The following is a 25,346-nucleotide window of genomic DNA, read 5'->3' on the forward strand; positions in this document are numbered from 1 at the left end:
AATTAACAGGACATTCTGAATCCAAATAATAGCCGTGTCTTCAATATATTTTTTTCATCAAGAAAAGTACCATATTGGAAGACAGAAGAAAGGAATTAATGTACTCGAGTAAAAAATTAATAAAATATACACTCCCTTTTTTTTTTGTCATAAGAAACGAGATAATGAATGCATCACCACTGCACCACAACAGAGAAAAATTTGAAAGTGAAAAACTCAAATAGGAAGTAGGGTACTCAAATCAAATCGAAAATTAATCAAAAGTTGGATACCAAATTTGTAGTTTGCCCATCATCAAGTTGAAATTTAACATTGAAATGTAATCGGTGAATATAGCAAGTTTATGATAATACAATTATATTCTGCCTTCTCCTCCACAACAAGGATATGGTTCAATCAGAAATCAAAGCACTTTCATCCTTGCAGGGAATGCCAGTGCAGCGACAAACAGGTCTACCAGCAGCTTCCCAGCCATTGAAGCCACGTTCCAATACCATAATGTTTTTTATTCCTCCATCTTCTTTCACCTCCTCAAGGTAATTGGCAAGCCTTCGTGCGCAAGTCGGGCCACGAACCTGAGCAAAAACCCATCACTTATTCTTTCAAGCATGTCAATAATCTCAGCTGCTTATAACGAGAGAAATAAAAAACACAAAAATAAGGGTGCACAAGACCAGGAGCTCTCCTGTACAGTTCCAAAACCTGTCAAATGACAGGAACTAATGTCTTATGCAGCATGTTAAACTGATTATTAAGCTTCAGCAAACAATGAGGTGAGATACATGCTTCGAAAACAAGCTCAATTCTTTTAGAGAAAAGTTGTGCTTTACAGCAGTTAAATGACCTCCAATAATAGCAAATAAACGACATGAAAACCCAACCAAATTCTCTTCTTTCAAGAGCATGCCTTTTATAGATAAGGTCTTTCCAGTCATCCCATGCTATTCACATAAACTTGCATTAGAGGATGGGACCTTGATAGGTTCCCTAGGTAGACTCGATGAACAATATCGATGCACTATTACGACATCGCTTACAAGAAACTGTTAAAAAATTATGGTTTTTATTATATCAATAAGAAAAAAATGTTCGACAAGGTTTCAGATTGTAACTAAATACAGGAGAACAACACAAGAGACACTACTCAAACTACAAAGTCAGAAAAGCCTTTAATGCAAAGATCCAAGCTTTAATATGAACCCACATTTATAACAAAAATAATGAAACTGCAACAAGTCTGGGTTAGTTAGACAGAAAACAAGCATACGGCTGCAGACAAGGAAGTGAATTTTCAGGAAGATGTTTGAAGGTAGGTCTAGGAATGAAGGGTGCTGATAATGAAGTAGACACGTGAATGGTGGAAGATAAGCCAGCAAAATGAAATCCAAACACGTGAATGAAGGGTGCTGATAATGAAGTAGACATCTTGGCAATGGAATTAGTTAAACAGCAGCGCTTCAATGCTGGAGTCAAAGCTATCAATTAGCCCAGATCTTTTCAAACTTTCAGTCAAGTCCATTTAAAATTCAAATTTCATTTTGATTGTTATTTAAGGTTCCAATATAGGAGAATACGATAGGGTAAAACATCTTCAGACTTTCAATTAGGTCATTGGACGTCCAGGCTACCTCGAATCTACCCAAAACATTTCTCGTCTTTTTCATTTTGGTCCTTGTGAGTCAGTTTCTTTCAATTCAATAGAATTCCAAATTCTTATTATCTTCCATTTCATCCTTTCAGTTCCAATTAATTCCATTATCATTCAAGTTCAGAGAATTGCCACAGAAACAGGTTAAAGCTCAACCATGGATCCACTTTTTTCCACAAAGGAGCAGCTCTGCCAAGAAATAATCCATTTTCTCACAAAGAAACCCTGCCAACTTCCAAGCATAATGACACCTTCAAACACATGTTTCTAGGGTAGATGGTGGGTATACAGGTTGTTATTGCCTTGTATTCCAAGTCCTTTACCCCTACTAATATACTGCCTTCTACTTAGCTACATGATTTATTTTTATTTTTTTGAGAACCTCTTCCCATTTCTCTCCCTTTTGCATTTTGTTTAAGAATAACTCAATGCCTGTCTTATTAACCCAAGGAGTATGTATATTTTTAAAACCTCCTTCAGTTGATTCCAGATGCTTCTTAAGAAACCATCTTGGAAAGTTAGTTGACAAATGATTATCTGTGAACAGCAATTCCTGTTGTCCTACACTTAAACTCATAGACAAATCACCTGGCAAGTACGCAGAGCTGATCTCATCTATATATCCATAACAAACATTCATGATCACTGGAAAATGTCCAAGGTATTGACCAGGATTAAAATGAAGAGCAACTTATAAATATTTCGAGATAATTCTAGAAAAAAAATTGTTTACTTGTGGGTAAATTTCACAACAAATAAAAAAATGACTATTTAATTAACAAAAAAATTTGATCGCCATGTTCAAGCCTAGAAACTTGGAACTTTGTTACAGCTAAAGGGTTTATACAAAACTCACTCGCCCAATTCTTTAAGAAACTATTAAGAAATAGAAACCCAGAAAAATAAAACAATTGGAAAGAAACACGGAAGTAAAGAGAGATAGGCAGAAACCTGGCTTAAAGCGCAATGGAAAACAAGGGTATCTTTCCCTTTAACCTCTTGAATAAGATTAGAGATCCTATCTGTGAACGTATCGCTCGCGTAGTGCAGAGACCCTGCTATATGTCCATCATAACTCCTCTCATCATCCCTTCAAAATCTCCATTAATAACAATTAAAAACAACAAAACAAAACTTCACTTTTATAATTACAAATCCTACAATATAAAAAGGAAACAGCGAGGAAGATTTTCTTTTTACCTGACATCAATAATTGCAATATTTGGAAGGCGCCTAAGAGACAGAAGTTGAGACCCTGTGATGTATGATATGCCACGAGACATGGCTTGCTGCAACCTCCTCACTTCTTTTTCCTTGCTTGTCTGCTGGAGCAATTGAGCAAAGAGACCAAGAAAGTTGAGGTAAAATGGCTTTATGTTTTATTGCCCATGTCAAACTCTGTGTAGTTCATTATTAATGGACAACGACTTGTCGTTTCTGTCCACTGATTCCTTTTGTGTTTTTTCAAACGTAAGGACGCCTTGATCGGTCTCTATGCCTACACATGAGGATGTTTAGTAACAAAACAATTTAATTTTTCTTTTTCAATTTTTTTCATAAAAAGATTAAAAAAAATACATGAAGATTACAACTATTGTTTACAGAAAAATTAAAATCATAATTTATATTAATTATCTTAATATTTTATATTAGTGATAATTGAATATTAATTTTATTTCAATGAAATTAACAATTATAAAAAATATCTTTATAAAACAAATATTTATAATACTAACTAAATATGAAAATATAAAAAAATATTTCACATTGTTAATGCTTGTATATAAAAAAAATATACTGTTCATGTTTTTTTTTCATTTGGAAAACAATGAAATACTTGTATTAGAAAATTATAAAAAATCTATAAAATATATTTTTCAAATTTAGTATAAATTATGACAAATAAAAACTATATTTTAGTTTTATGTATGAAGAGATATTGTATTTGAATACAAAGTTTGAAGTTTTTCTTTTTCACTCTAGATTTTTTTTAAAAAATAAAATAGAGTGTTAGTATATTTTTAACCTTTCAAGGCTTAATAATATAATTTCAAATGATCAAATAAAAAAATTAATTTTATAAAAAAACATAAAAAAAATGAGACCTATGATATGAGATTTGGATAAATCCACATAAAGAAATGTAGAAAAAATTACGAAGTTCAAGGCTTAATAACTTAATGTCGAAAAAATAAAAAAAATCAAATTAAATAAACATAAAAAAAAATCAAATCAACTCGGGTTAACCAGATAAACACGTAACATGTGATATGAGAAATTAAAATAAATTAATAAAAATAGTAATTAAAAGATTGAGAATTAAAATTGAATACAAAAATTAAATATAAAACGATGAGGATGAAATTGAAAAAAAAAAACAATTAAAAGAATAAAGACCAAATTAAAAATAAAATAAAATAAAATATTTGAGGATAAAATCAAAAATTAAATGAAGTTAAAGAAATATTAAAGTAAAATAAATAATAATAAAAATAATAAGAATTAAAATTAATTAAAATAAAAACCGGAGGATATAATTAATCTTTAAAAGAGTTGACACAAATTTATAGGTTAAGAGAGAAAAAAAAATGAAAAGGAAAAAAAGATTTAATGGAGCTCAATCGCATCTCTTTCATAAACACACGTCTCATCACTGCAAAGAGAACGCCCCATTATTTTTTGCTCTGGTGACATGAATATTTGATCATTGAGTGGCGCAATATGTATCACCCAAATAGCATTGGCACCTCCCAATTGTTGTTACACTTGACGACCACTTTTTTTTAATTACTTTTATAACTTAATTGCACCTATCCAAAAATATAATTACAAAATAATTGTGTTGAAAAGACCTAAGTGTCCTGAAACACAAGTTCTATTATTTTTATTTTCAAGGATAATATAATCATTTTATTATGCATTCAAAGTATGAAAAGACCATAAAAACCCTTCTCTCTAGTTTTATTTTTTTTTTACTTCTAAAAATATTAAAATTATTACAGTATTTGTTTAAAATGTAAAACAACATTCTTGTCTTAATTAAAAATGATAATGACTAATAAATTTTATGAAAAAAACTTCTTTTGTATCTGAGTGTTTTTTTTAAAGTAAAACAATAATTCTACTGTGCAAATCTGGTATGTATAGTGAAGGTTGAGTTTTTTTTTTTGGTTTTTTTTAAATAATTATAATTTAAATATATTTTTATACATTATAAAAGTATAACCGTGAGAGTGCTGAGAGCATGGTAAGTGTTTTTTGTTTGAAAATGTATTAAAATAATATATATATTTTTATTTTTTTAAAATTAATTTTTAACATCGACATATTAAAACTATACAAAAATAAAAAAAAAATTAATTTTAAATAAAAATAAAACAAATATTAAAAAATCATGAAATATAAGTTTCATCGCAACCTCCAAACAACCCGGCAAGGCTGCTTGGGTACAACTGCAACTAAAACCGTAATTTAAAATCATAAGATGTACAAAGATTCAGGATCGAGGAAGGGAGCGTTTTCAAAAAATTCAAATTTTTTTTATAAAAGTTTTTGTTTTGTATGTTTTGAATTGTTTTGATGCGTTAATTTTAAAAATAAAAAAAATATTATTTTAATATATTTTAATATAAAAAATGACTGTAATCACATACGGATAACCTACCCCAATCCGACCCATTCCTAAATGGAAACGGCTATTGTGACCACTGACCAATCCATTTATAAAATTAGCCAGGGAGGGAGGCGTGTCAGGTGTGTAGTCGCGCTTAAACTTTCCCTCTCCAAGAGAAAGGAAAAAACAAGGCCACTACTGCACAATCACATTGAAGAATTTATGGCAGAACCGTACATCACAGACGAACAAGACTACGAAGCAATGCAATTATTAGAAATAGGATTGGAACTATCCGAATCGGAATATTCCGAGGAGGATGAGGATTTCATTCCCGTTGTAGAATTGGATTCTTCTCCTAGGTTTTTGTTAAATTCTGACCAAGCAACAACAACAACAGCTGCAGCAGCAGCCGAAAATCTCAACTTTCAGGAAGAGGAAGTAGACGTGGAAGAGGAGAGAAATAAGCGAAGAAGAGTAGAGAAATTAGGAAGTGGAGGAGACATTTGTTACCGTAATGGAGGAGATGATGCTGGTGGAGAGAGCTCTCAAAATAGTCAATGGAACCGGAGTGAATTTGATGGGCTTTTTTGCCCTATTTGTATGGAAGCATGGACCAACGAAGGCGACCATCATATCTGGTGCCTTTTATATATATATATATATATATATATATATATATATATATATATATATATATATATATATATATATATATATATTGTGTAACTTTAATTTTCTTCAGTTTCTTGACTTCTTCAATTTGTTAGTATTTATTTATTTATTTTTGTTTAGCTGCCTTCCTTGTGGACATTTGTTTGGTCTTTCTTGCATCGAGAAATGGTTAAGGCAACGTGGAAGGTTAGCCAAGGTATTTAATTGTTTGTCTCATGTTTTCAAGGATTTGATTTCAAAATTCACTCATTTATATCTGTTTCTATGGATTACCATTTTATTTTTATTTTTTTGTGTGGTCATTTTAGTGTCCTCAATGTAATAGAAAAGGTACATTGAGGGATATTAGGAAATTGTTTGTGCCGAGGATTGCTGTTGTTGATGAAGAATCACAGAAGGTATTAATAAGTTTGATGGGTGTTTCTGTTTTGGAGAAATTTATTAGGTTAATAATGGACTTTACTTTTTGTTCGCAGAGAATTCGATTTCTTGAAGAAAAATGTGCTTCTCTGGTAAAGAAGGTATGTTTTTTACTAGGTAGAAAAGATAAAGAGGAAAGAAAAGATAGTTTGTTTTCTACAGTTAGTGTTAGTTTTCTGCTTCTATTTGTAGGATGTGGATTTGTGCAAGAAAGAATCTGAATGGAAAAGGAGAGAAGCTGCATTGCAGCTTGAAGTTCAAAAGTGTAAAGAGGTATGGTTATAGGTGTTAATTGTGTTTACCTTTTTGATCGCATCCTTACACAAGTTTCATAAGCAATAGAACTTGTTTTCCATGTTATGAAAATCACACTTTGAATCTCCCCTTTTTTTTTTGTTACTGGCCATAGTTTGCCTTGAATGGGTGCCTCTTGTATTTAGCTGTTGATCATTATCTTTGCTACTCTTTCTGTTCCCTTTTCAAGCTACAACAATTTATGCTTGTGTCCGCTAGTTATTTCTTGTGTGTTGGCCACTTTACATGTTCGTTTAGCTGGGCACTTGTTTAGTATTTCCGTTAACAGAGGTTTTGCATTTTTATCAAGAGTTAAGAACTAGTGGTCAAAATAATTTTTAAGATATAGAAACTAAGTTTGGAAACTATATCTGTCTTAATTTACTTGATTAAGAGAAATAAAAAAGTTTTGAATTTGGTTGAAGTTATAATCTGTGTTTTTGTGGTTGGAAGAAAACTGAAGTATAAAAATTCAACCTCATATAGTTTTATGGGTGAAAGAATGTCTGTTTTGGATCTCTCTTAGGTCTGTTATTCTTTATTTTTTTTTCAGTTTAAACTTTTTTGTTTGTAGAGGACAATTTATTTGGAGCATTTATTAGGAGATTTGCAGAGCAGGCCGTCTGGAGTTGCCACTGCCTATAGGGGCTCTCAAGGACATGAATTTGGTAAGCATCTTTTCACATTTAACATTCACATGTTTCATGCATTGCTTGTGAGTATCTTCAATTTAGAAAAATAATCTTTTTTGAGTATTAATTTAGGATCACCATTATGTTCACCTTTTGAGGATATTTTGAGCAATTGTTTTATGTCAGTGAATGCCTTTTTTCCTTCTTCTTCTTGTTCCTTCTCTCTCTCTATATCTCTCTCTCTCTCTCTCTCTATATATATATATATATATATATATATCATTTACTTTTTGTCAGTTTCTTCTTAAGGCTATTATTAAGGGAAAAAATCATGTCACTTTGCTTCCCGCTGAACATTGTGATTTTTTTCTCTTCTATTGTGTATGTTTTAGGAAATAGCATCTACTCTGATTTCAACAGGCAGGGATCTTCAAGCTGCTTCATGTTACAGGTGCAGCAATACTGGCTTTCTTTTGCACTTTGGTTCTCTCTTCTATGGCCCATAACAGTTAGGGATTTTTAAAAAAAATAAGATTTACATTTCAACACTAGGTACTAAGCCTCTCTATATTTTATACTAACTTTCTTAATAAGAAATGCATGCTTGTCCGTTGTGAACCTGGTGTCTTATTGACTTTTTCCATGGTTTCAATACTACGCCTCTCTATATTTTATCCTAACTTTCTCAATAAGAGATGCATGCTTGTCAGTTGTGAACCTGGTGTCTTATTAACTTTTGCCATGGTTTCAATTTCTATTTTTCACATACACACACAAACATTCAATTTAAAACCTATGGTGAATAAGCTTGGATAGATAGAAAAATAGTAAACCTGCACCCCCCCCCCCCCCCCCCAACAAAAAAAGCAAAAAAAGGAAAGGAAAGAAAAACCAGCATATTGTTGAATCTGCATCCTTTTGGTTGCAAGTCCGTGATTTTTAGCATTACAAAGATTTGTGATTCTTTATGTGGCCATTATTTTCTAAAAGTTTCATTTTTTTAAATATTTTATTTGTCTCTTTTTCGGGTCAAATAATATGGGTGGTTATTGTAAAGTACTGGTATATGAGCCCCATCCCCAAATACTGAAATTAAGTGTACCATTAATTTGCTTTTATTTAGATTTGTTGCAATGATATCAATGCTTGTACCTGTGGTTCATCTAATTGAATCTTTAGCATGGCAAAGCAAATTGCCAGTTGAAGTTTCCTTGTGTGCCTATTTACTTCCATTCACTTCTGCTTTATAATATTCTTACACTGGCTTGTATTTTTTAAGAGTGTGTTTTGCATTCTTTTGCTTTTATTGTAGAGATCTTTTGTAAGTTGAGAGTTGTTTATACTACTTTTCTTTTCCACTGTTTTGAAATGTTTAATTTTCTAAACTCAACATTTTGGTCTTTCTACCCTATGAAGCTTTCAATAATTATTTTAAACCATCATTTGAGCTATGACGTTGGTTCTACAAGTTTGAAAGTCTATCTGGATTTTTCAAAATTTGAGCATGTAGTTTAACTTGAAACTCTCTTCATCCTGTCTTCTTTTTGGCTAAAGCATGGACCAACTCTGATGATTATGACATTGCTGGCTCTGCTGTTGTTACACAACCTTTCCTTCATGTTATGATATTCAATCTCATGATAGTCATTCAATTTTGTTCCTGTCTTTTGATACTGATTCTATTCCTCACCCATCTTCGACATGACTTTTCATTTTTGTTTGATTTTGTCTTGTCTCCTCAATTACATGTGCAGTGTTAAATTAACCGTCATGGTTTTGATCATTGTAGAGAGAGTTGCGGGTGGACGGTGCACGTTTATTTGATGTTGATGCTTCTGGTAAAATTTTATTGCTTGTGCGGAGGGTACCAATGATGGGTGGATCACACGTGCTTACCAAAGTAAAATCTCTGGGCTCAATTTGAAATTTGGCTTCAGAGTATTGTTTACCTTATCAATTGCTTATTTTTCTTTTATTGTTTACTTATTTATTTATTGCAAGATGAGCTTAATTCCTCCACATGAAAGTGAAGATATTTTCCTTCCTCCTGCCACAAAAATCATAAAGGACCTGCATATATCCCCCACTAATGGAAGTCTCGCACTTTTTGCTTCCTTAGGCAAGAAACTGTCAGTTCTAAGGTGGTGCTACTAGTAATATTGACTTCTTCTTCTTTTTTGTGTGTGTACCTGCTCTTTTCTATTCCCTCTGATAGCTAACTTGGTGAATTTGATTGTATCAGTATGGAGAGCAACAATGTCATCCTTTCTTATGACTTGCCGGTAAATCTTTTTATCTGTTTTTTTATGATTGGCTATTGATGAGATCTTACAATATAACATTAAGGTAAATAAAATTTCTTGTTGAACTAGATTTTCTATTTGGATTCACAGAAATCATGAATTATTTGATTTGCTTCGAACAATTGTTGCTGTTAATCTGAAATCATAAATAAATGTAGAAAGAGCTAGTTTGTTTTCTTGATAAACATGGTTTTAAGTTACAAAACATAAAAAACTTGATGCACTAGTAGATCAGTGCCTCGATTCAATAAAACGAAGGACAGGGGGTTGTGGCCACTTCTTAGATCAATATTTCCAAAGGGCAGGCCAGCCATCTTCCTTAATAGTTGATCATGAGCTCTTCCAAGCCTAACTTAAATTTCATGCCAATCCAGCATGGTTTGAGTTATCCCTTCCCCACATCTGTAGCAGTAATACTCGTTGATTTACCTTTGATGCTAGAGTTTTCTGTAATTAGTCATTTTCATGATGATTTGAAGTTGGTTATTTTGGAAATTCATTTTAATGAACTTGGGAATGCCACATCATTAATTATTTAAGGGACCCCTTCTCTTGTTTGCACACACATCAAAACTTGTCGGTGGCTCCTTGACTGTATGGTGCTGCTGCTGTTAATAAAGTAACAGGTTTAATAGGTCTGTTTTTTTAGTAATTTATTGATTTTTCACTAATATTGACGTTGTGCTTCACAGGCTGCTGCTTGGTCTTGTTCATGGGATCTTAACTGCTCACACTATGTATATGCTGGACTACAGGTCTGAACATTAAGCTTGTTTTTTCATCATAATATTCCAGGTGCCATGTACAGAGCATTTCATTTCTCTTTCTTGCAGAATGGTTCACTTTTGGTGTTTGATATGCGTATAACTGGGAGTCCTGTAGAATCCAGATTAGGGCACACAACCGACCCAATTCATACTGTACAGTCCCTTCAACATATCTCAACTCTTCCTTCTGGTGTCAAAACAGTGGTGTCTGCTTCCTCTGTTGGCATGTGTCAATGGAACTTTGGTGGTGAGGAAGAAAGGTGGGGTGCTATTAGTTTCTGTGTATGGTGTTGATGTTTGGTTTAGAGTAAAAATTTTTTCATTAATAGTTTTGTGACTTGAATGCATCACAAACATGCACCTGGATGAAAAGATCACAAAAAGTTGTGCTTAATTACAACTCAGCCATAGTGCCCACTCGCTTCACATTCCTTATTCCTTAGTGTTGTCATATTATGAACGTGTATCTCAAAATACTTAATATCCCCATTCCTCATTCTATTAGTAGGTCTTAAGTTTACCCTAATGGTTTGGTTTGCTTTTGGTAGTCATCAATGCCTTCAAAATTTGCCCAGTCTTTTATCTGTCTTTTACTCTTATTTTGGTATTAGTGATCTTATTGAGTCAATAATAGTATTTGTTCCCTTGTTATTGTTTTTTGTTTTAACTTTTATTCATGTGGTACATATTGCATTTCTAATCCCCTTTGTTTTCAATCACGGATAGAAAATTCCCAGATCACACAATTTTCTCAGGCTTTTATGATTTGAATTTTCTGCTGCATAACACTATCTGTATAGATTGTCCACTCTGTAGTTTGAAAATTTTCATTTGGATGCCATTTTTTTATGTAATTCCCTTGGATATTTTCTTAATGTCTAATGGATGATGGTTGTTCTAATAAGATTTCATTTTTTTTTTCATCAAGGCCATTTTTGATACCTGAAACAACAAATCAAGGAGTATGTGTATCCCTTGCTTATTGTGCGAGCAGTGATGACATTGTTGTTTCTTATCGTCCCAGAGTTGAAATGTCCAACGAGGTTGTTTCTCAAACTTTATTTAAGCCTTCCCTTGCTACTGGGCAAGGAGTGCTTGGTTCTCATCTTCATTTGAAGAGAGCAGGCAGCAACTATGAGAAGTTGGGTATTGCATGTTCAACTGTAAGTGGTATTAGACTGCCCAAATCTAGCATCATAGACAGACAGAATCAGAAGCCTCTATTTGCCACAGGGGACGAAGTTTCTTGTGGATTGATCTTGCAAGAGTTGCCATCTTTTACAGCTACTCAACGGCTTAAATCACACCAGCATTTTATTTATGATGTGAAGTACACAAGCACACACAGCCAAGGTTTGCTTGGTTGTTTAAGTGAGGATACAGTACAACTTTTCAGCACCAAGCTCTCGTGAGAAGGAAGCCTTAAACATGCAGCTGGTATGTTACTCCTATGTGTTGTCTGTGGATTTAAACATGAGAAGGAAGCCTTAACCTGGTCTGTTATTTTATCCGCTTGAACCATTCTGTATCTTCAGAACATAATGGGTTTTTTCACTGTCGTTTATTTGCAATTTATTTTATTCTCTGGAATGAAATTTCTGCTGTTTTCTTTACTTGTCCATTCTCTGACATTCTTGTATTGGATATCATCTTTTAATCTAGCCATGTCTATGGCGCGTGTTTTGAATTTTGTTGCAGGTCTGAACTTTTGAGGAGGCGATCAGCCCCTGTGTTTCGATCTTCTGTCCAGTTGAAGTCTGATATCAATTTTGTAATGTAGGAAAATATCATCTGATTAACTGGGTTCCCTCGCCGTGAAGCTGTTGTACAGGATCATCCTGTGATGGTTAATGTTGTGCCGTGCATTGGATTTTCTTGTAATATATTGTTTTTTTCGAAGGATGCCATCTCTATAAAATAACATTACCATGCGGCTCCTCTTCATTTTATTTTTGTAAATTCCTGAATTGTGTAAATCAACTTTCTTACATTCTCAGCATGTGATGTAAAATTATTTATATCAAGTGCAAAATTCCATTCCCTTCCAAGAACTAGACGAGAGCCTAGTATGGCAAGATTATGTTTGCTATTCATGTCTCTTAAGAAAAGTAAAGTGTTCTTGACATATTAAAAGAAAAAGTTTGGAGTTATTTATGTTTTAGGTCTAAGCAAAACGAATTGAAGTACTAAATAAATCCGACAAGGTTATGTCCTATAAGATAGAAACATAAGCTAGGGTTTTTCCTTTCGTTGGTATAAAATTTCCCAAGACTTGGAAAACAATTTATAATATAAGAAGCTGGTTATGTGTTAATGTTTTCAAGGTATAAATAAAAGAATGTTAAAAAAGAAAAGAAAAAATCCGACCTGCCGGATTCGAACCAGCGACCTAAGGATTGTCTGTTACAACCAACTACAGTCCTCCGCTCTACCAACTGAGCTAAGGTCGGAACATGCTTTTATGCTTAGTAAATAATTAATAACCAAAAGCTCCTATAGTCGTTACCCTTCTTTGCATCATCCATCTAGCACATTATAATATTGTTCTTGCCAAGACATTGACAAATCGAACGTGACATCTCTGTTATTCAAAGATGACATTTAATTACAGACAAAATTGACGCGTGCCCCACCATTATATACATGAACTCCATGGATGGAATGGGTGAGGTTCAAGATTTCTCCCATCGATTATTCATTTTATCCTCAAAAGACTAGTTAAAAAAAAGTTAGGATTAGGACTGAAGTCATAAGCCCCACCGCCCTTCCAAGCGAGAATGACACTAGATGTATAATTGAGAGAAATATGTCTCTTTCCAATCATGTTTCCAGTTGATAGTGTTGTGTTGTATTGTCATGCTTTTGTTTTGTGAACAATTTATTTGTTTGATTGCTTGGCCCCCCATGCCCTGCTAGTTGCACGAAGGAGCCCTCAACTGTGAATTATAGATGACGAGCAAAAATACATTTGCCTACAAGTAAAACTAGCTACAAATTTCTAATCTAGAAATCTTAGATTCTGATCACAATATACAGGGACGGATGGGATTTGAGGAAGAGACAGAATATGCTCTCGGTTAGTGTTAAAAAAAAAAAAACAAAAAAAGAAATAGGTTGACATCAATTCTAGTTATAGAGAGAGTATTAATTAACACTAATTTAGCTCATAAAAAAATCAATCTTCATATTAATAAGTTTCATTAAATAAAGGGAGTCACACCTAAGTATTATTTTATCTTTCTATCACCTACAATAGTATATCTAAAATCAGGAATTTTTTTAATTTTATGTTGATTTTGAGTTTATAAATTAACTTTCTAATTATTTGAGTCCATATACAAATATGTCAAGATGTTTTGTAATTGTTTTGAGTAAATAAATAAGTTGAAAATTGAGTTTTTAGATATAACAAAAACACCAACCGTAATACTAATAACATAACATATTTGTGTTTTGTACTTGGAGTTAATTCGAAGTTATGATAGTTTAGAACTTGTATTCTAGGTTAATTTAGGGTTCGGATCGAAGACACCAAACATACATCTTTCTTTGAATTAAAGATACGGATGAGATTCTTGTTTCTAATTCAAAAACGTGAAATTCATTCGTGTTTTTAACTAAACTAGGCTATTTTTCTAGGATTTTCTTCTTCTGTGCTATTTTGCTAAAACATCGTTAGAAATAATAATAATAAAAGAACCCTAATTCTAATACCATAACAAAAAAAAGAAAAAAGGAGACGACAAAAAGACTTGCTTTATTCAGAAATGAAATGACAGTGAAAGAAAGAAAGAAAGCCCACATATGTTAAATATTCACGACCCCTATACCTTCTGGCCCCCATTTCCATTTATTTTCCTCAGATCTCGTGTTCCTCTAGCCATTATTATTGTTTTACACCAAATTCACCGTGTCCAACAAAAAAGAAAAAAAAATAGAAGAAGAATCCACACAATTTTTCCAATTTGGGAGCCTTGGACGCCCAACTACTCGTGCATTGCATAATGCTTTTTGCAAGAGGGGACCCATCTCAAGACGTAAATGATAGACAAAAAATCTGAAATCACAGTACAACTTAAGAAAGCTTCTTCTCTCTCTCTCTCTCTCTCTCTCTCTCAAGTGACTTCCATTTTCCTATGCAGGCTGGGCAAGGCGTGTCAATGTTCCAAGGAATCACTTTTAACCCCAGCACTCAGGCGTTAGGGAATGGTCTCTTTTGTAGTCCTTGCAGTAGTTGTACACCATATGGTATCTCTGAACCCATCGCATTGTTCTGTACTGTTGTCTCGTGAGCCCACCGGACCGGAATGGAGAGGCAGAGACCGGGCGGCACCATGCTGGTGAATAGGCTGAGCAACCAGCTGCTTTGAAATTGGTGTAGCTAGCAACAAATGGTTGATATCTATAGTCAGCTTTGTATTTTCCCTCCTCAGTAGCCCAGGATGAGGCATCCCAGATTGAACCGTAAACCCACATTGGCCTTAGGGGAAAGGTTGCGTCGCTTTTCCTCGGGTACCTCCTTATGGGCACATCATCCACGAGGAATCTGAAACATTGAATATTTGTTACATTTTTAATATTTGTTACATTTCAAAAAATATATAACAACAAGACACCACCACCACTTTAGATTTATAACTGGAAATAAATGCGACCTGACATTTTTGTTTTCTATTAAGCTTATAGATTTAGACTATTTAGTTAATCTTCTTTAATTTTTATAGAAAACCCACCACGCTAATGGGATTAAAATTTGCTTGTATCAAGTCATTTTGGCCCGCGCTTAATTCCAGATATTTTTCTTCATGATTTTCGAGGTAAAAAACATAGCAAATATGCTCCTTATTGAATTGAAGGTACGCTACTGCTAAATGCATGCCGGAGAGAAAATCACCATTATTGTTAGCCCTCATCTTCTGATTAATTAATGCATGCCGGAGAGAAAATCACCATTATTGTTAGCCCTCATCTTCTGGTTAATTAATTTTTACTAATTAACCAGAAGAGTTTTTGTTAGTTTGTTAGAGTGTAAAGTATTAGTGGTGATCACTGTGCTAATTAGCTTACATAATCTCCTTAGGACTCCAAAGAATGGCATAATGATGGAAGTTTTTGGTCGGATCAAACCACAGATGAAACTTCATTTCTCTCCCAATTATTCTCCCATCCCCACTTCCTCGGATGTAAACGTTGGTCTGCAAAGTGTAAGGCTTCCCAAATGTTGTCCCAAGAAATTCTATGTCCACCTCATCATGGAACCCGGGGTGAGCTTCGTTGTTCGATAGCTGCCATTGGTTAATTACAGATATATTAATTAGACATAATTGATGCCATAACATTCTTACAGACCAACTGTATAAATTTTAAAAAAAAGAATAACAGAGATTGCTAGCACAGTAAAGTTCAGTCCTCACATAGAAAGCTGTTATGACTCCGGCAGTGTAACCAGGTTGGAGCTTAACGGAGGCACCGAAATACCCTGATCGAAATGGTTTAACTGATTTAAATCCACTTCCTGTTGCAGAGATCAAAGCCAACAAAAAAGGAAAATGAGCAGAAAGCTTATTAGATACCACCTAGCAAAAATTAATCCAGACAGCAGGTAATGTCACGAGTCGGGTTAACCTGATGTACTATCTAGCCAGATAGTCAACGCATTCGGGTCTACTCTTTGATGGGAATAACCCCAAAGGTTTCTGTAACCTTGGTAAAAGCTCATTGACCTGAATCTAGAACTTGGCCAGTAGCCAGGTGAAGGTGGCCATTGAGCATTACTAGAGGAAGGAGCTATAAGAATGAGAATAAACAAGGTAAGGAGAGCCATGAATGAGAGAGTAGCTAGGATGTGGAGAACCTGTATGGAGAAAATAGAGTGTGTGTGTGTGTAAAAGCAGAGAGTGAGAGGCGAGAAGGCAATGCTTCATGGAGGCAGTTGATATAAAGGAAAAAGATCAATGGGTCCCCTCATGGAAGGGGTAGTGATAAGCTGTCGATGCAAGTGTCCAAGACTGAGAATTACCAAACTTATTGCAGCTAAGTATAGATATAACTATGGTTTTGGAGGGTCAGTAGGTATCTCGAGTCTTGAACACATCCCCAGTTGTAATAAGTGAAAAGCGGTGCATTCTTTCCCAATCTCGGCTACTTTTTTTCCTGGTATTTATGGGAAACCACAGTAAGAACGGGGTTCATGATTGGAAGAGAGTGGAAGGTAGGTGGGTATTTCTTAAATGAGTTTTCTGTGAGTACATTTTGTGACGCCACAGGAAATTGGACTTTAGGGCTAAAGTTCTCTTTCTCATTGAAAGCTACATGCATTCCTGTCTCAGCTTTTAACACATGCAAAGCTGGAATGACCCAAGTCATTGTTTTTTTACCAATCCAATCCCCTCTTCAAAGATGAGGCATGTCAGCTCGCCTGGACAGAGCAGCATGAGAAGTGGGTCAGATTCTGATTTAGTCAATTTTGTGAAACAAATGTGAGTGATAGGGTATTTGAGCCTCTGGTCTTCGTTTGTTGAGTGGACCATAAGGTATCTAAAACAGGGTCCCATGTTCGATTTGATCATAAGCGTGTCTTTGATCGAGTGATTGGGGAAATTGAAAGTGATGTTGTGTTGAAATGTTGATTGACTCACCAGACTAGACCATCCTTGTTGCGGCTTAGGGCTCCATTTCTTTCACACGAACGAACAAGACTGAAACTAGCAAAGCCATTTTTTTATTTTCTTTTCTTTTTCCTGGGAAATGTTATTCTACAATGGTGTTATTCACTTTGAAAAAACACTCTTAAACACCCCATTTATCTTTATGTCTCCCCATCTTTCCATGAACACCAGCAAGATTTAAGAAATGATGAGTATATATGAATAATGAGAGAAAAAGAACCAAAAGAAGCACAGTGGACACTCCGTGCCTCTTACTAATTCCTAACTTTTTTCTAACCTCATACTTGCAAGAACATTAGGACTGGTGGTGATGATTAAAAGAAAAGAAAAAAAAAACTTGAATGAGGAATAAATGAGTTTCTTCATTCTTAGCTTTTACAGCAAGAACTCACCCTGTACCCCAATAACTTCAACTTTTATCGTATCAAAACATCTACAGGAACTGATTGAGTAGGGAAATCATTGTTTTTTAACCTCAACTGTTTTTTTTAATATTAAATTTATTAAAAAATAGATCTTGTTATTTATTTTAGTTTTTTTATGTAGTTATTATGGTCTTAAAAAAATATTTTGATATTAAATTAGTATTTATTTTATAATTATTTATTTTTTACTATCATATTATTAAATAAAAATAATTCAAAAAATAAACATAATTATTATGAATTGAATTTTATGATTTATTTTGATTTACTTTATATTAGGTTATCGCTATCTTAAAAAAAACATATCAGCATCAGGTTGGTGCTCGATTTTTTAAACATCTATTTTTTTATTATATTATTAAATAAAAAATATAATTATTAAAAATTAGAATTCATGATTTATTTCAATTTACTTTTTATGAGATTATCGTGGTCTCATAAAAAGTCTCGGCATTGAGTTGACACAGTTTTGCAAGAGTCGATTTTTTATCATATAATTAAATAAAAATAGTTAAAAAAAATTATTAAACTCAATGGAGTTCATGACCCATATCGCAGGTTTAACGTGTTAACCGAGGTTGATCGGGGTTAATCCAATGTGTCAAGTTTCAATATTTTTTTAAGAAAATATGTCATATTATAAATATTTTTAAAATTAAATCATGTTTTTATTAATTATTCGAGTTTTTTTAACCTGTTAAGTCTATTGGATTATATTGGAAGGACTCTTGTATAATTTAATTTAAAATTTAAGTTAGATAAAAAATATGATTGAGAGATTTAAAGTTCGACTCGTTGAGTTAGCTTTAATGATATTGTGGGAAGAAAAAGAAAAAAACTTTCTTAGCCTGGGAATTATTTTTTTACATGTAAAAAATGAATTATCTAGTTTACACTATTTTGATTTATGTCAACCCTTCTACATGAAATTTTTGGAATTTTTAACCTCTTTATACCCTTCTGTCACAAAAATATGATAATATGATCTAATGTACTTAGTTCACCAATCCTTAACTAATATGAACATGCCATATGGCTGAAAATAACCAAATATCCTTGTCCTATATAAATATAACATGTTAAATTTATTAATAAAAATACCGACGAAATAAAATAGTAATTTTTTGACACGCTTTGTTCATTTGTAATCACTATTGTTTTTTTAATGGATTTTTCTATCTATAAGCTCGTCAATAATATACATACCGACAGACTGTAAGTGTAAAACCGGCCAGGATTTCTATTCACAAAATTATTAAATCTTGATAGTGATTTCATGGGATCTCTTATGTTCCATCTTTGAAAGATATATATAAATGAAATGACTTTATTAAGTTAATTCGCATGAACACAGTACCGTTCATTTGTCTACGCTACACATATATATAATAAGATTATACATTAACAGCTGAATTTTATCATCGAAAATACCATTTTTGTGATCAAATGTCAGAAAGCTATCCTTTTTCCTCTTCCTTAATTTTAAATAGGAATCCATTTTCAGCATATTAAGTGTTTATGATATTAATTGAGACCGACCACTTTAAATTTTATAACCAAATTTAGAGTTCGCATAGTACGTACCCTAGCTTGTTGCAAGTCATGATATAGCACTTGTGGCTTTAACTTTTAATCGGTCAGAAGTAGTATATGTTTTTTTAAAATTTAAATTTTTTTATAATTTTTTTTAGATTATTTTAATATGCTGTATTAAAAATAAAAAAAATATTTTAAAATAAAAAAACACTTAACTTAATCTAACTTGAAGGCAACTATCACCTTTAGGATAGACGTGACCATTTGTAATAGAGATGGAATGGCCGTCGGTTAGACGCCGCATGTGAACTAATTAAATACCGTAGTAGCTGGGCGTTTGTACAAATTGTACCTAAACAGCGAATTGCAGACAAGAAAGGGCGACCAAACCATGGAAGGGGATGCAAATTTACATAATTCGGAGGTCGTATGGTCGCCCTATTGTGTGCGTCGGCTATCGAAGAAAAGGAAAGGTAAAGAAAGAAGGATCCAACGGTGGAGGCCGGCTAGCTGGTGAAAACGAAAACGGACCCACTCAACCGACAAATCATGCAGCTTTTCACGTCTCTGTACGATGAAATTTTTTAACGGGCAGCATCTTCTTGGGCCTCAACTTCTTTGGTCTTTTAATCTTGTCTCTGCTATTTTCCTTTACTTACATATATACAAATGTAAAATTTGTGACCTGACATGGAGTTAGTTTTTACTTGTTGTTTGCATTCAAGGTTCCTTTCAAACCCCCAAGTACCGCGAAAATCTAAAATCTCTTGCAGTAGAACATTAATGATAATTAGGAAAACATGGGCAAGAATCAAAACCGCAGATAATTCGATCAGCCTCCGTTTTGTTTTTATTTCTTAACTAAATCGACACCAACTTCTGGTGTTTTGCTGTCATATTTCATGCATTTCTATTGTTTATGAAAATATTGTATGACAGAGATAAGATACTGTAAGACAGAGATAAGGTATGGGTGCAAGAATATATTGGCCGCTACAATATATACATAGAGCAATGGACAAAATACGTTTGGTTATTGAATTTAATTATAGTAATGGGCAAATATTGGTGATGTTCGTATCTTCCTCTAATTAAAGGAAGGAAGAGGCCATTGATGATCGTTCAAAAGCTGTTTACATGGAGACAAGCGATTGTGTGCCGCAAGTGCTTACATTATCCCAAAATAGCATCCAATGATGCAAGTTAAATAATGCTTAATAATTGACTTTTGTGGGAGGAGAGATATCTTTCTTGTTTTATTTTTTACTTATTGTATGCCAGTACGTCCGTTTGTTTTTCTTATGCAATTCAAAGGGCCGGGGAATTCATTTAATTTTTATCTCAGTTTTTTTAACACAGGGATTACAATGTTTTTTTTGGAAAAAATTGAGAACAAAACTTCCGATTTGATGATTTATTTGTAAAAGATGACAAAAATTAACCTTTTCTAAGAAGTGGAGGGGTTATGATATAGTCGAGCTTGTAGGTACAAGTGATTTTGAGTATTCGAGTGATAATCTGATACTACTAAATGGAAATATAACAAAAACAAATTATATAGATAGCTTAACAGATATTTTTATGAACCAGTAGAACTTGTTTAAATTCAAGGAAAGGTTTAGGATAACCCAACCTAGTTAGTTTCTTAAAATAATAATAACAAGAGATCTAACTATTGATCAGACTCAAATTTTTATAAGTGATTTTACGAGTATTTTTCTATAAGACAACTACTATGTTACTGAACGGACCGTACGTTGGATCTTTCAGAATCATATTTTGAGCCCTGATGCTCTTATTTGGACCGATTTTATTATTTTTTCTATGTTTTTTTTTAATTTTATTTATTTGTTTCCTTTATATTTTTTGATTTTTAGTTGTTTCCTATAAGAGATAGAGTTCTCTAGTTTATTTATAGGTTTTATAAATCTTTTAGGGAAACAGCTACTATATATTTTATTTTTAAAAAAATAAAACTATAAATTTAAAATTAAATATCTGTAAACTTCTTTGCTCATTAAAGCTTGTATTTTTTATTTGTAATTTTTATGTTGTCGTTGTTAATTTTACTTGGCTAATGCTCGTAGTAGATTACAAATGAAACTTTAAGATAAATGGTTTTTTTTAGTGGGTATGTTTTGAGTATGAGTTTAAAAAATAATATTTTAATGAATATAAGTTAGATATTATTTGTAGTGGATAGCATATGAGATTGATCCCTTGTCTCTGTCCACTATCCTTTCTACTTGCATGAAAAAAAAAAAAGAAAGAAGAAAATGCTGGTGATATCTCCTCCTTAGAATCCTTTCTACGTGCTATTGATAGCTTCTCTCTGATCATTTTCACCGCTCTCTGAATATATTTTTTATTGTTATTTAATTTTCCCCCCCTTGTTATAGGCTTATCACTACCAGAAAACCGGAGAAAAGCAACGGAATTACCGACGGAAATATTCCGTCGGTAATTAATACCGACGGACATAATTCCGTCTCAAAATCGGTCGGTATATACCGACGGAATCATTCCGTCGGTATATACCGACGGAATATTTCCGTCGGTATATACCGTCGATTTCACCGACGGAATATACATTTCGTCTGGAAATACGCAACGGCATGGTGACGTCAGGCGATTTTACCGACGGAAAGTACCGAGGGATTCAAACTGTGATAGCCGTACAGTGACGTGGCGATGTCACCGACGGCATCACCGACAGAATGATTCCGTCGGGGATTCCGTCGGAAAAAGCCATTATATGCACCCATCTGCCGACACTCTCATCCTCTGTTTCTCCTTCTTCTTCTTTCCCATCCCACCTCTCCCCTCCCAAACTCCTCCCAAACTGCAGCCAAACACCCATCCCAAACTCTCCACTATTCTCAACACGAGCACTCAAGTTTCTTATATCTTGTACGTGGTCACAATATCCGTTTCTTGTAGATTTTATCATTTTTTTGTAAGTAAATCTATCCTTTTTAATTAGTTTTAATATTTAATTGTGAATTTTATTGTTTTAGTATATGTATTTTGTTAACGTTTGTACTTGTTTAATTGTTATTTGTCAAAGAAACTTGTAGTATGAATGTATAATTTTGTAGTTGTTATAGGTTGTTTTAGATTTTGTCAAATTATATTTGTTTGTAAATTGTTGAAATTTTGTTTGAATTACACCGAATTAAATGTGTCGTTGTGATGAAATAAATAATTAATAGCTTATTTAAGTGTCTTGTTTAATTGTTATCAATTATATTTCGAAGTTGTGAGTAATTCTGTAAATTTATATATGTATAAATTTGTATGTATGAACGTTGATAGTTGATAATTGATAATGAATATTTAACATAAGTGTTGTTTTAGTTTGTTGGATAATGTCGGGGAAAACCAATATTTTTGTTATGTTTTATAGAGGTTCAATAGAAGTCATGGATGATCGTTCATGGATGTATCGGAACTCACCCCAAGGATTGCGGAGGATGGATTATTGTAACGGTGTCCAGGGTTTTATTAATTTCGCAACATCTATTCCGAGGAATTTTACTGATGGCGGTATTAGGTGTCCATGCAGGAAGTGTAAAAATTTAAAGTTTCTGCATCAAGATGTTGTAACGATGCATCTTCTAACCAAAGGGTTCATGGAAGATTACCTGTGTTGGTATGCTCACGGAGAACTATTTGTTCCTGATGAGAGCATGGAAGAACAGGTGGTTGGGTCAACTTCTAGTGCTAGTAACATGCATGAAGTTGGAAATGAGAACAGTAATCCTTACAGGAATATGATTATGGATGCAATGAGAATGAGTGAAGATAATGTCAGGGGATGTCCAATCGTAGAAGAAGAACCTAATGCAGATGCAGCAAGGTTTTTTGATCTGTTGAGAGATTCTGACGAACCATTATGGGATGGCTGCACGAACCACAGTAAATTATCAGCCGTAGCACAGGTGTTCACCATCAAGTCAGATCACGGGTTGAGTGAGGCCGGTTATGATAAGATTATTGAATGGGCGAGAAGCATTTTACCTGAAGGGAACAGGCTGAAAGAGAACTTCTATGCTGCCAAGTCCATGATGAAACCCCTCAGTTTAGGATACCAGAAAATTGATATATGCCCTAACTTCTGCATGTTATACTACCTTGAAAATGCTGAGATGACCGAGTGCATGACGTGCGGGCATTCCCGTTACAAACCCAGAACTGGTAGAGGGAAGACTCTCGTGGCATATAAAAAACTTAGATACTTCCCAATCACACCTAGACTGCAGAGGTTATTCATGTCACCAAGGACTGCTGAGCACATGACATGGCACCAATCACACCATGCGGTTGATGGAGTGATGGTTCATCCTTCTGACGGTGAAGCCTGGAAACACTTTAACAGTATGCATCCTCCCTTTTCAGCTGAATCAAGGAACGTGCGTCTTGGGTTGTGTACAGACGGATTCAATCCATTCGGGTCATTTGCTGCTCCTTATTCTTGTTGGCCGGTCATACTGACGGTTTATAACTTGCCACCGGGGATGTGTATGAGGCCGAAGTTCATGTTTTTATCTATGGTCATACCAGGTCCGAGCAGTCCGGGGCGGAATATAGATGTTTGTCTTCGTCCGTTGATTGATGAGTTGACGCAGTTGTGGTCCTCTGGAGCTTTGACTTATGACATCTCGAGGAAACAAAATTTTGTTATGAGAGCGGCTTTGATGTGGACTATCAATGATTTCCCAGCTTATGGAATGGTTTCTGGTTGGAGCACGCATGGAAAGCTAGCATGTCCATATTGTATGGAGAACAACAAGGCATTCACGCTAACAAACGGGGGTAAAGCTTCTTTTTTTGACTGTCACCGTCGTTTCTTGCCACATAACCACAGGTACAGAAAGAACAGAAAGGATTTTTTTGTTGGCAGGGTTGAAAATGATGTTGCACCCCCGCGTCTTTCCGGTGAAGAATTGTTTGATGTTGTGTCAGAGTACGGTGAAATTGTGTTTGGTCTCCAATCAGGTAAGCAGAAGTTTCCTGGTTTTGGTTTGACCCATAATTGGGTGAAGCGAAGTATATTTTGGGAGCTTCCTTATTGGAAGACCAATCTTCTCCGCCATAACCTTGACGTCATGCACATTGAAAAGAACGTGTTTGAGAACATTTTCAACACCGTCATGGATGTGAAGGGGAAGACAAAGGACAACATCAAGGCTAGATTGGATGTAGCGCTGTTATGTAACCGTAAAAATATGGAGTTGGTTTGTGATGGGTCACGGGTCGCAAAACCAAGAGCAAGCTTCGTGCTAGAGAAAAACGCACAACTACTAGTCTACAAATGGCTTAAGAGTCTGCGTTTCCCCGATGGACATGCCTCGAACATATCAAGGCTGGTTAATACGGAGGAATGCAGATTATATGGAATGAAGAGTCATGACTGCCATGTGTTTATGCAAACACTCATCCCATTAGCTTTTCGTGATTTGTTGCCAAAGGGGATATGGGATGCACTAACGGAGATTAGTCATTTCTTCAGAGATATATGCTCCAGCAAGTTGAATGTTGATCACATTGAGAGGCTTGAAAAGAATATCGTCGAGACAATATGCAAACTTGAGATGATATTCCCTCCATCATTTTTTGACTCAATGGAGCATCTACCCGTACATTTACCGTTTGAGGTAAAAGTTGGAGGACCGGTCCAGTACAGATGGATGTATCCATTCGAGAGGTTAGATATTACAGTTGCTATGACATTTATAATTAAATGTTTTTATTTTAATGTTTTTAATTGATAATTTTTATATATGCAGGTACTTGTTCAATCTTAAAAAAAAGGTTAAGAACAAGGCGCATGTTGAGGCGTCAATATGTGAGGCGTATATTGTTGAGGAGATCTCAACATTTATCTCATACTATTTCGAACCTCATTTGAGAACGAGGATAAACCGTGTTCCACGGCATGATGATGGTGGTGAAGTGCATTCAAGGGGGAACTTGTCAATATTCTCCAATCCTAGACGACCCACACCTAAAAATGCTGTGAGGGGAAGATATTTGTCTGAAATAGAGTTCAGACAAGCACACAATTATGTCCTATTTAACTGTGATGAGCTGAGACCTTTTATTAAGTAAGTAGATGTTCGACTTAAACTTTGTCAAGAGTGTACTATTTATGTTTTGTGATACCATACACTCATATACTTTGGAACAACCTTGCAGGCAACATCGACGATACTTACTGTCCAATAACTCACAGCTGACCGAATCCCAGATCTTTCAATTACAAGATGAACAATTTGCCACATGGTTTAGAACACATGTAAGTCCTAGCACAAACTCATTATCTCTTGCAATGTAATTAATTGTAGTCAATGTTACATAATATC

The 25,346-nt window shown here is 34.1% G+C and overlaps 3 protein-coding genes and 1 non-coding gene across 6 annotated transcripts; 1 reads left to right on the plus strand and 3 right to left on the minus strand.

The window, feature by feature from the left end:
• Nucleotides 1–233: 233 nt before the first annotated feature.
• On the minus strand, nucleotides 234–3,025 carry LOC18100139 (dual specificity phosphatase Cdc25). The gene is made up of 3 exons (XM_024602838.2): nucleotides 2,849–3,025; nucleotides 2,600–2,738; nucleotides 234–575 (listed from the first exon to the last, which is right to left on the minus strand). Exons 1-3 carry the CDS (start codon nucleotides 2,929–2,931, stop codon nucleotides 393–395), a joined length of 405 nt encoding a protein of 134 aa, XP_024458606.2. The 5' UTR covers nucleotides 2,932–3,025; the 3' UTR covers nucleotides 234–392.
• A 2,334-nt stretch (nucleotides 3,026–5,359) lies between these two features.
• LOC18100140 (uncharacterized) lies at nucleotides 5,360–12,376 on the plus strand. Of its 3 annotated transcripts, none has more exons than XR_002982231.2 (14): nucleotides 5,360–5,902; nucleotides 6,057–6,132; nucleotides 6,245–6,334; nucleotides 6,413–6,457; nucleotides 6,549–6,629; nucleotides 7,225–7,318; nucleotides 7,675–7,733; nucleotides 9,072–9,182; nucleotides 9,284–9,423; nucleotides 9,525–9,564; nucleotides 10,278–10,340; nucleotides 10,419–10,612; nucleotides 11,281–11,847; nucleotides 12,051–12,376. XR_002982231.2 is itself a non-coding variant. In XM_024602630.2 (14 exons), exons 1-13 carry the CDS (start codon nucleotides 5,484–5,486, stop codon nucleotides 11,762–11,764), a joined length of 1,896 nt encoding a protein of 631 aa, XP_024458398.1. In that variant the 5' UTR covers nucleotides 5,360–5,483; the 3' UTR covers nucleotides 11,765–11,789; nucleotides 12,051–12,376. The 3 variants fall into 3 exon arrangements, 2 of the variants coding, with proteins under 2 accessions (XP_024458398.1, XP_024458400.1); XM_024602630.2 differs by having other exon boundaries at nucleotides 11,281–11,789; XM_024602632.2 differs by having other exon boundaries at nucleotides 11,281–11,789; nucleotides 12,133–12,376.
• A 337-nt stretch (nucleotides 12,377–12,713) lies between these two features.
• Nucleotides 12,714–12,802, minus strand: TRNAY-GUA (transfer RNA tyrosine (anticodon GUA)). The gene is given in 2 exon segments: nucleotides 12,714–12,749; nucleotides 12,766–12,802. It is a non-coding gene; the product is annotated as a tRNA-Tyr (tRNA).
• Nucleotides 12,803–14,090: 1,288 nt separating this feature from the next.
• Nucleotides 14,091–16,446, minus strand: LOC18100141 (probable xyloglucan endotransglucosylase/hydrolase protein 32). Its single transcript, XM_006381330.3, has 4 exons — nucleotides 15,978–16,446; nucleotides 15,767–15,867; nucleotides 15,420–15,637; nucleotides 14,091–14,898 (listed from the first exon to the last, which is right to left on the minus strand). Exons 1-4 carry the CDS (start codon nucleotides 16,174–16,176, stop codon nucleotides 14,532–14,534), a joined length of 885 nt encoding a protein of 294 aa, XP_006381392.2. The 5' UTR covers nucleotides 16,177–16,446; the 3' UTR covers nucleotides 14,091–14,531.
• Nucleotides 16,447–25,346: the final 8,900 nt, after the last annotated feature.

This window comes from Populus trichocarpa, chromosome 6 (genome assembly GCF_000002775.5).
Source record: "Populus trichocarpa isolate Nisqually-1 chromosome 6, P.trichocarpa_v4.1, whole genome shotgun sequence".
Lineage (NCBI taxonomy): Eukaryota > Viridiplantae > Streptophyta > Magnoliopsida > Malpighiales > Salicaceae > Populus > Populus trichocarpa.

What these genes read in the sequence shown, in the direction of transcription:
- LOC18100139 (XM_024602838.2), bottom strand. Translation starts at nt 2,931, where the DNA reads ATGTCTCGTGGCATATCATACATCACAGGGTCTCAACTTCTGTCTCTT. An exon ending in ATTGCAATTATTGATGTCAG is followed by an intron (nt 2,739 to 2,848) that starts GTAAAAAGAAAA and finishes GAGATTTTGAAG; the next exon opens with GGATGATGAGAGGAGTTATG. An exon ending in TCCATTGCGCTTTAAGCCAG is followed by an intron (nt 576 to 2,599) that starts GTTTCTGCCTAT and finishes GTTTTTGCTCAG; the next exon opens with GTTCGTGGCCCGACTTGCGC.
- LOC18100140 (XM_024602630.2), top strand. Translation starts at nt 5,484, where the DNA reads ATGGCAGAACCGTACATCACAGACGAACAAGACTACGAAGCAATGCAA. An exon ending in TTGATGAAGAATCACAGAAG is followed by an intron (nt 6,335 to 6,412) that starts GTATTAATAAGT and finishes TTTTGTTCGCAG; the next exon opens with AGAATTCGATTTCTTGAAGA. An exon ending in TCCTTTCTTATGACTTGCCG is followed by an intron (nt 9,565 to 10,277) that starts GTAAATCTTTTT and finishes TGTGCTTCACAG; the next exon opens with GCTGCTGCTTGGTCTTGTTC.
- LOC18100141 (XM_006381330.3), bottom strand. Translation starts at nt 16,176, where the DNA reads ATGGCTCTCCTTACCTTGTTTATTCTCATTCTTATAGCTCCTTCCTCT. An exon ending in GAGTCATAACAGCTTTCTAT is followed by an intron (nt 15,638 to 15,766) that starts GTGAGGACTGAA and finishes AACCAATGGCAG; the next exon opens with CTATCGAACAACGAAGCTCA. An exon ending in TGGAGTCCTAAGGAGATTAT is followed by an intron (nt 14,899 to 15,419) that starts GTAAGCTAATTA and finishes TCAATGTTTCAG; the next exon opens with ATTCCTCGTGGATGATGTGC.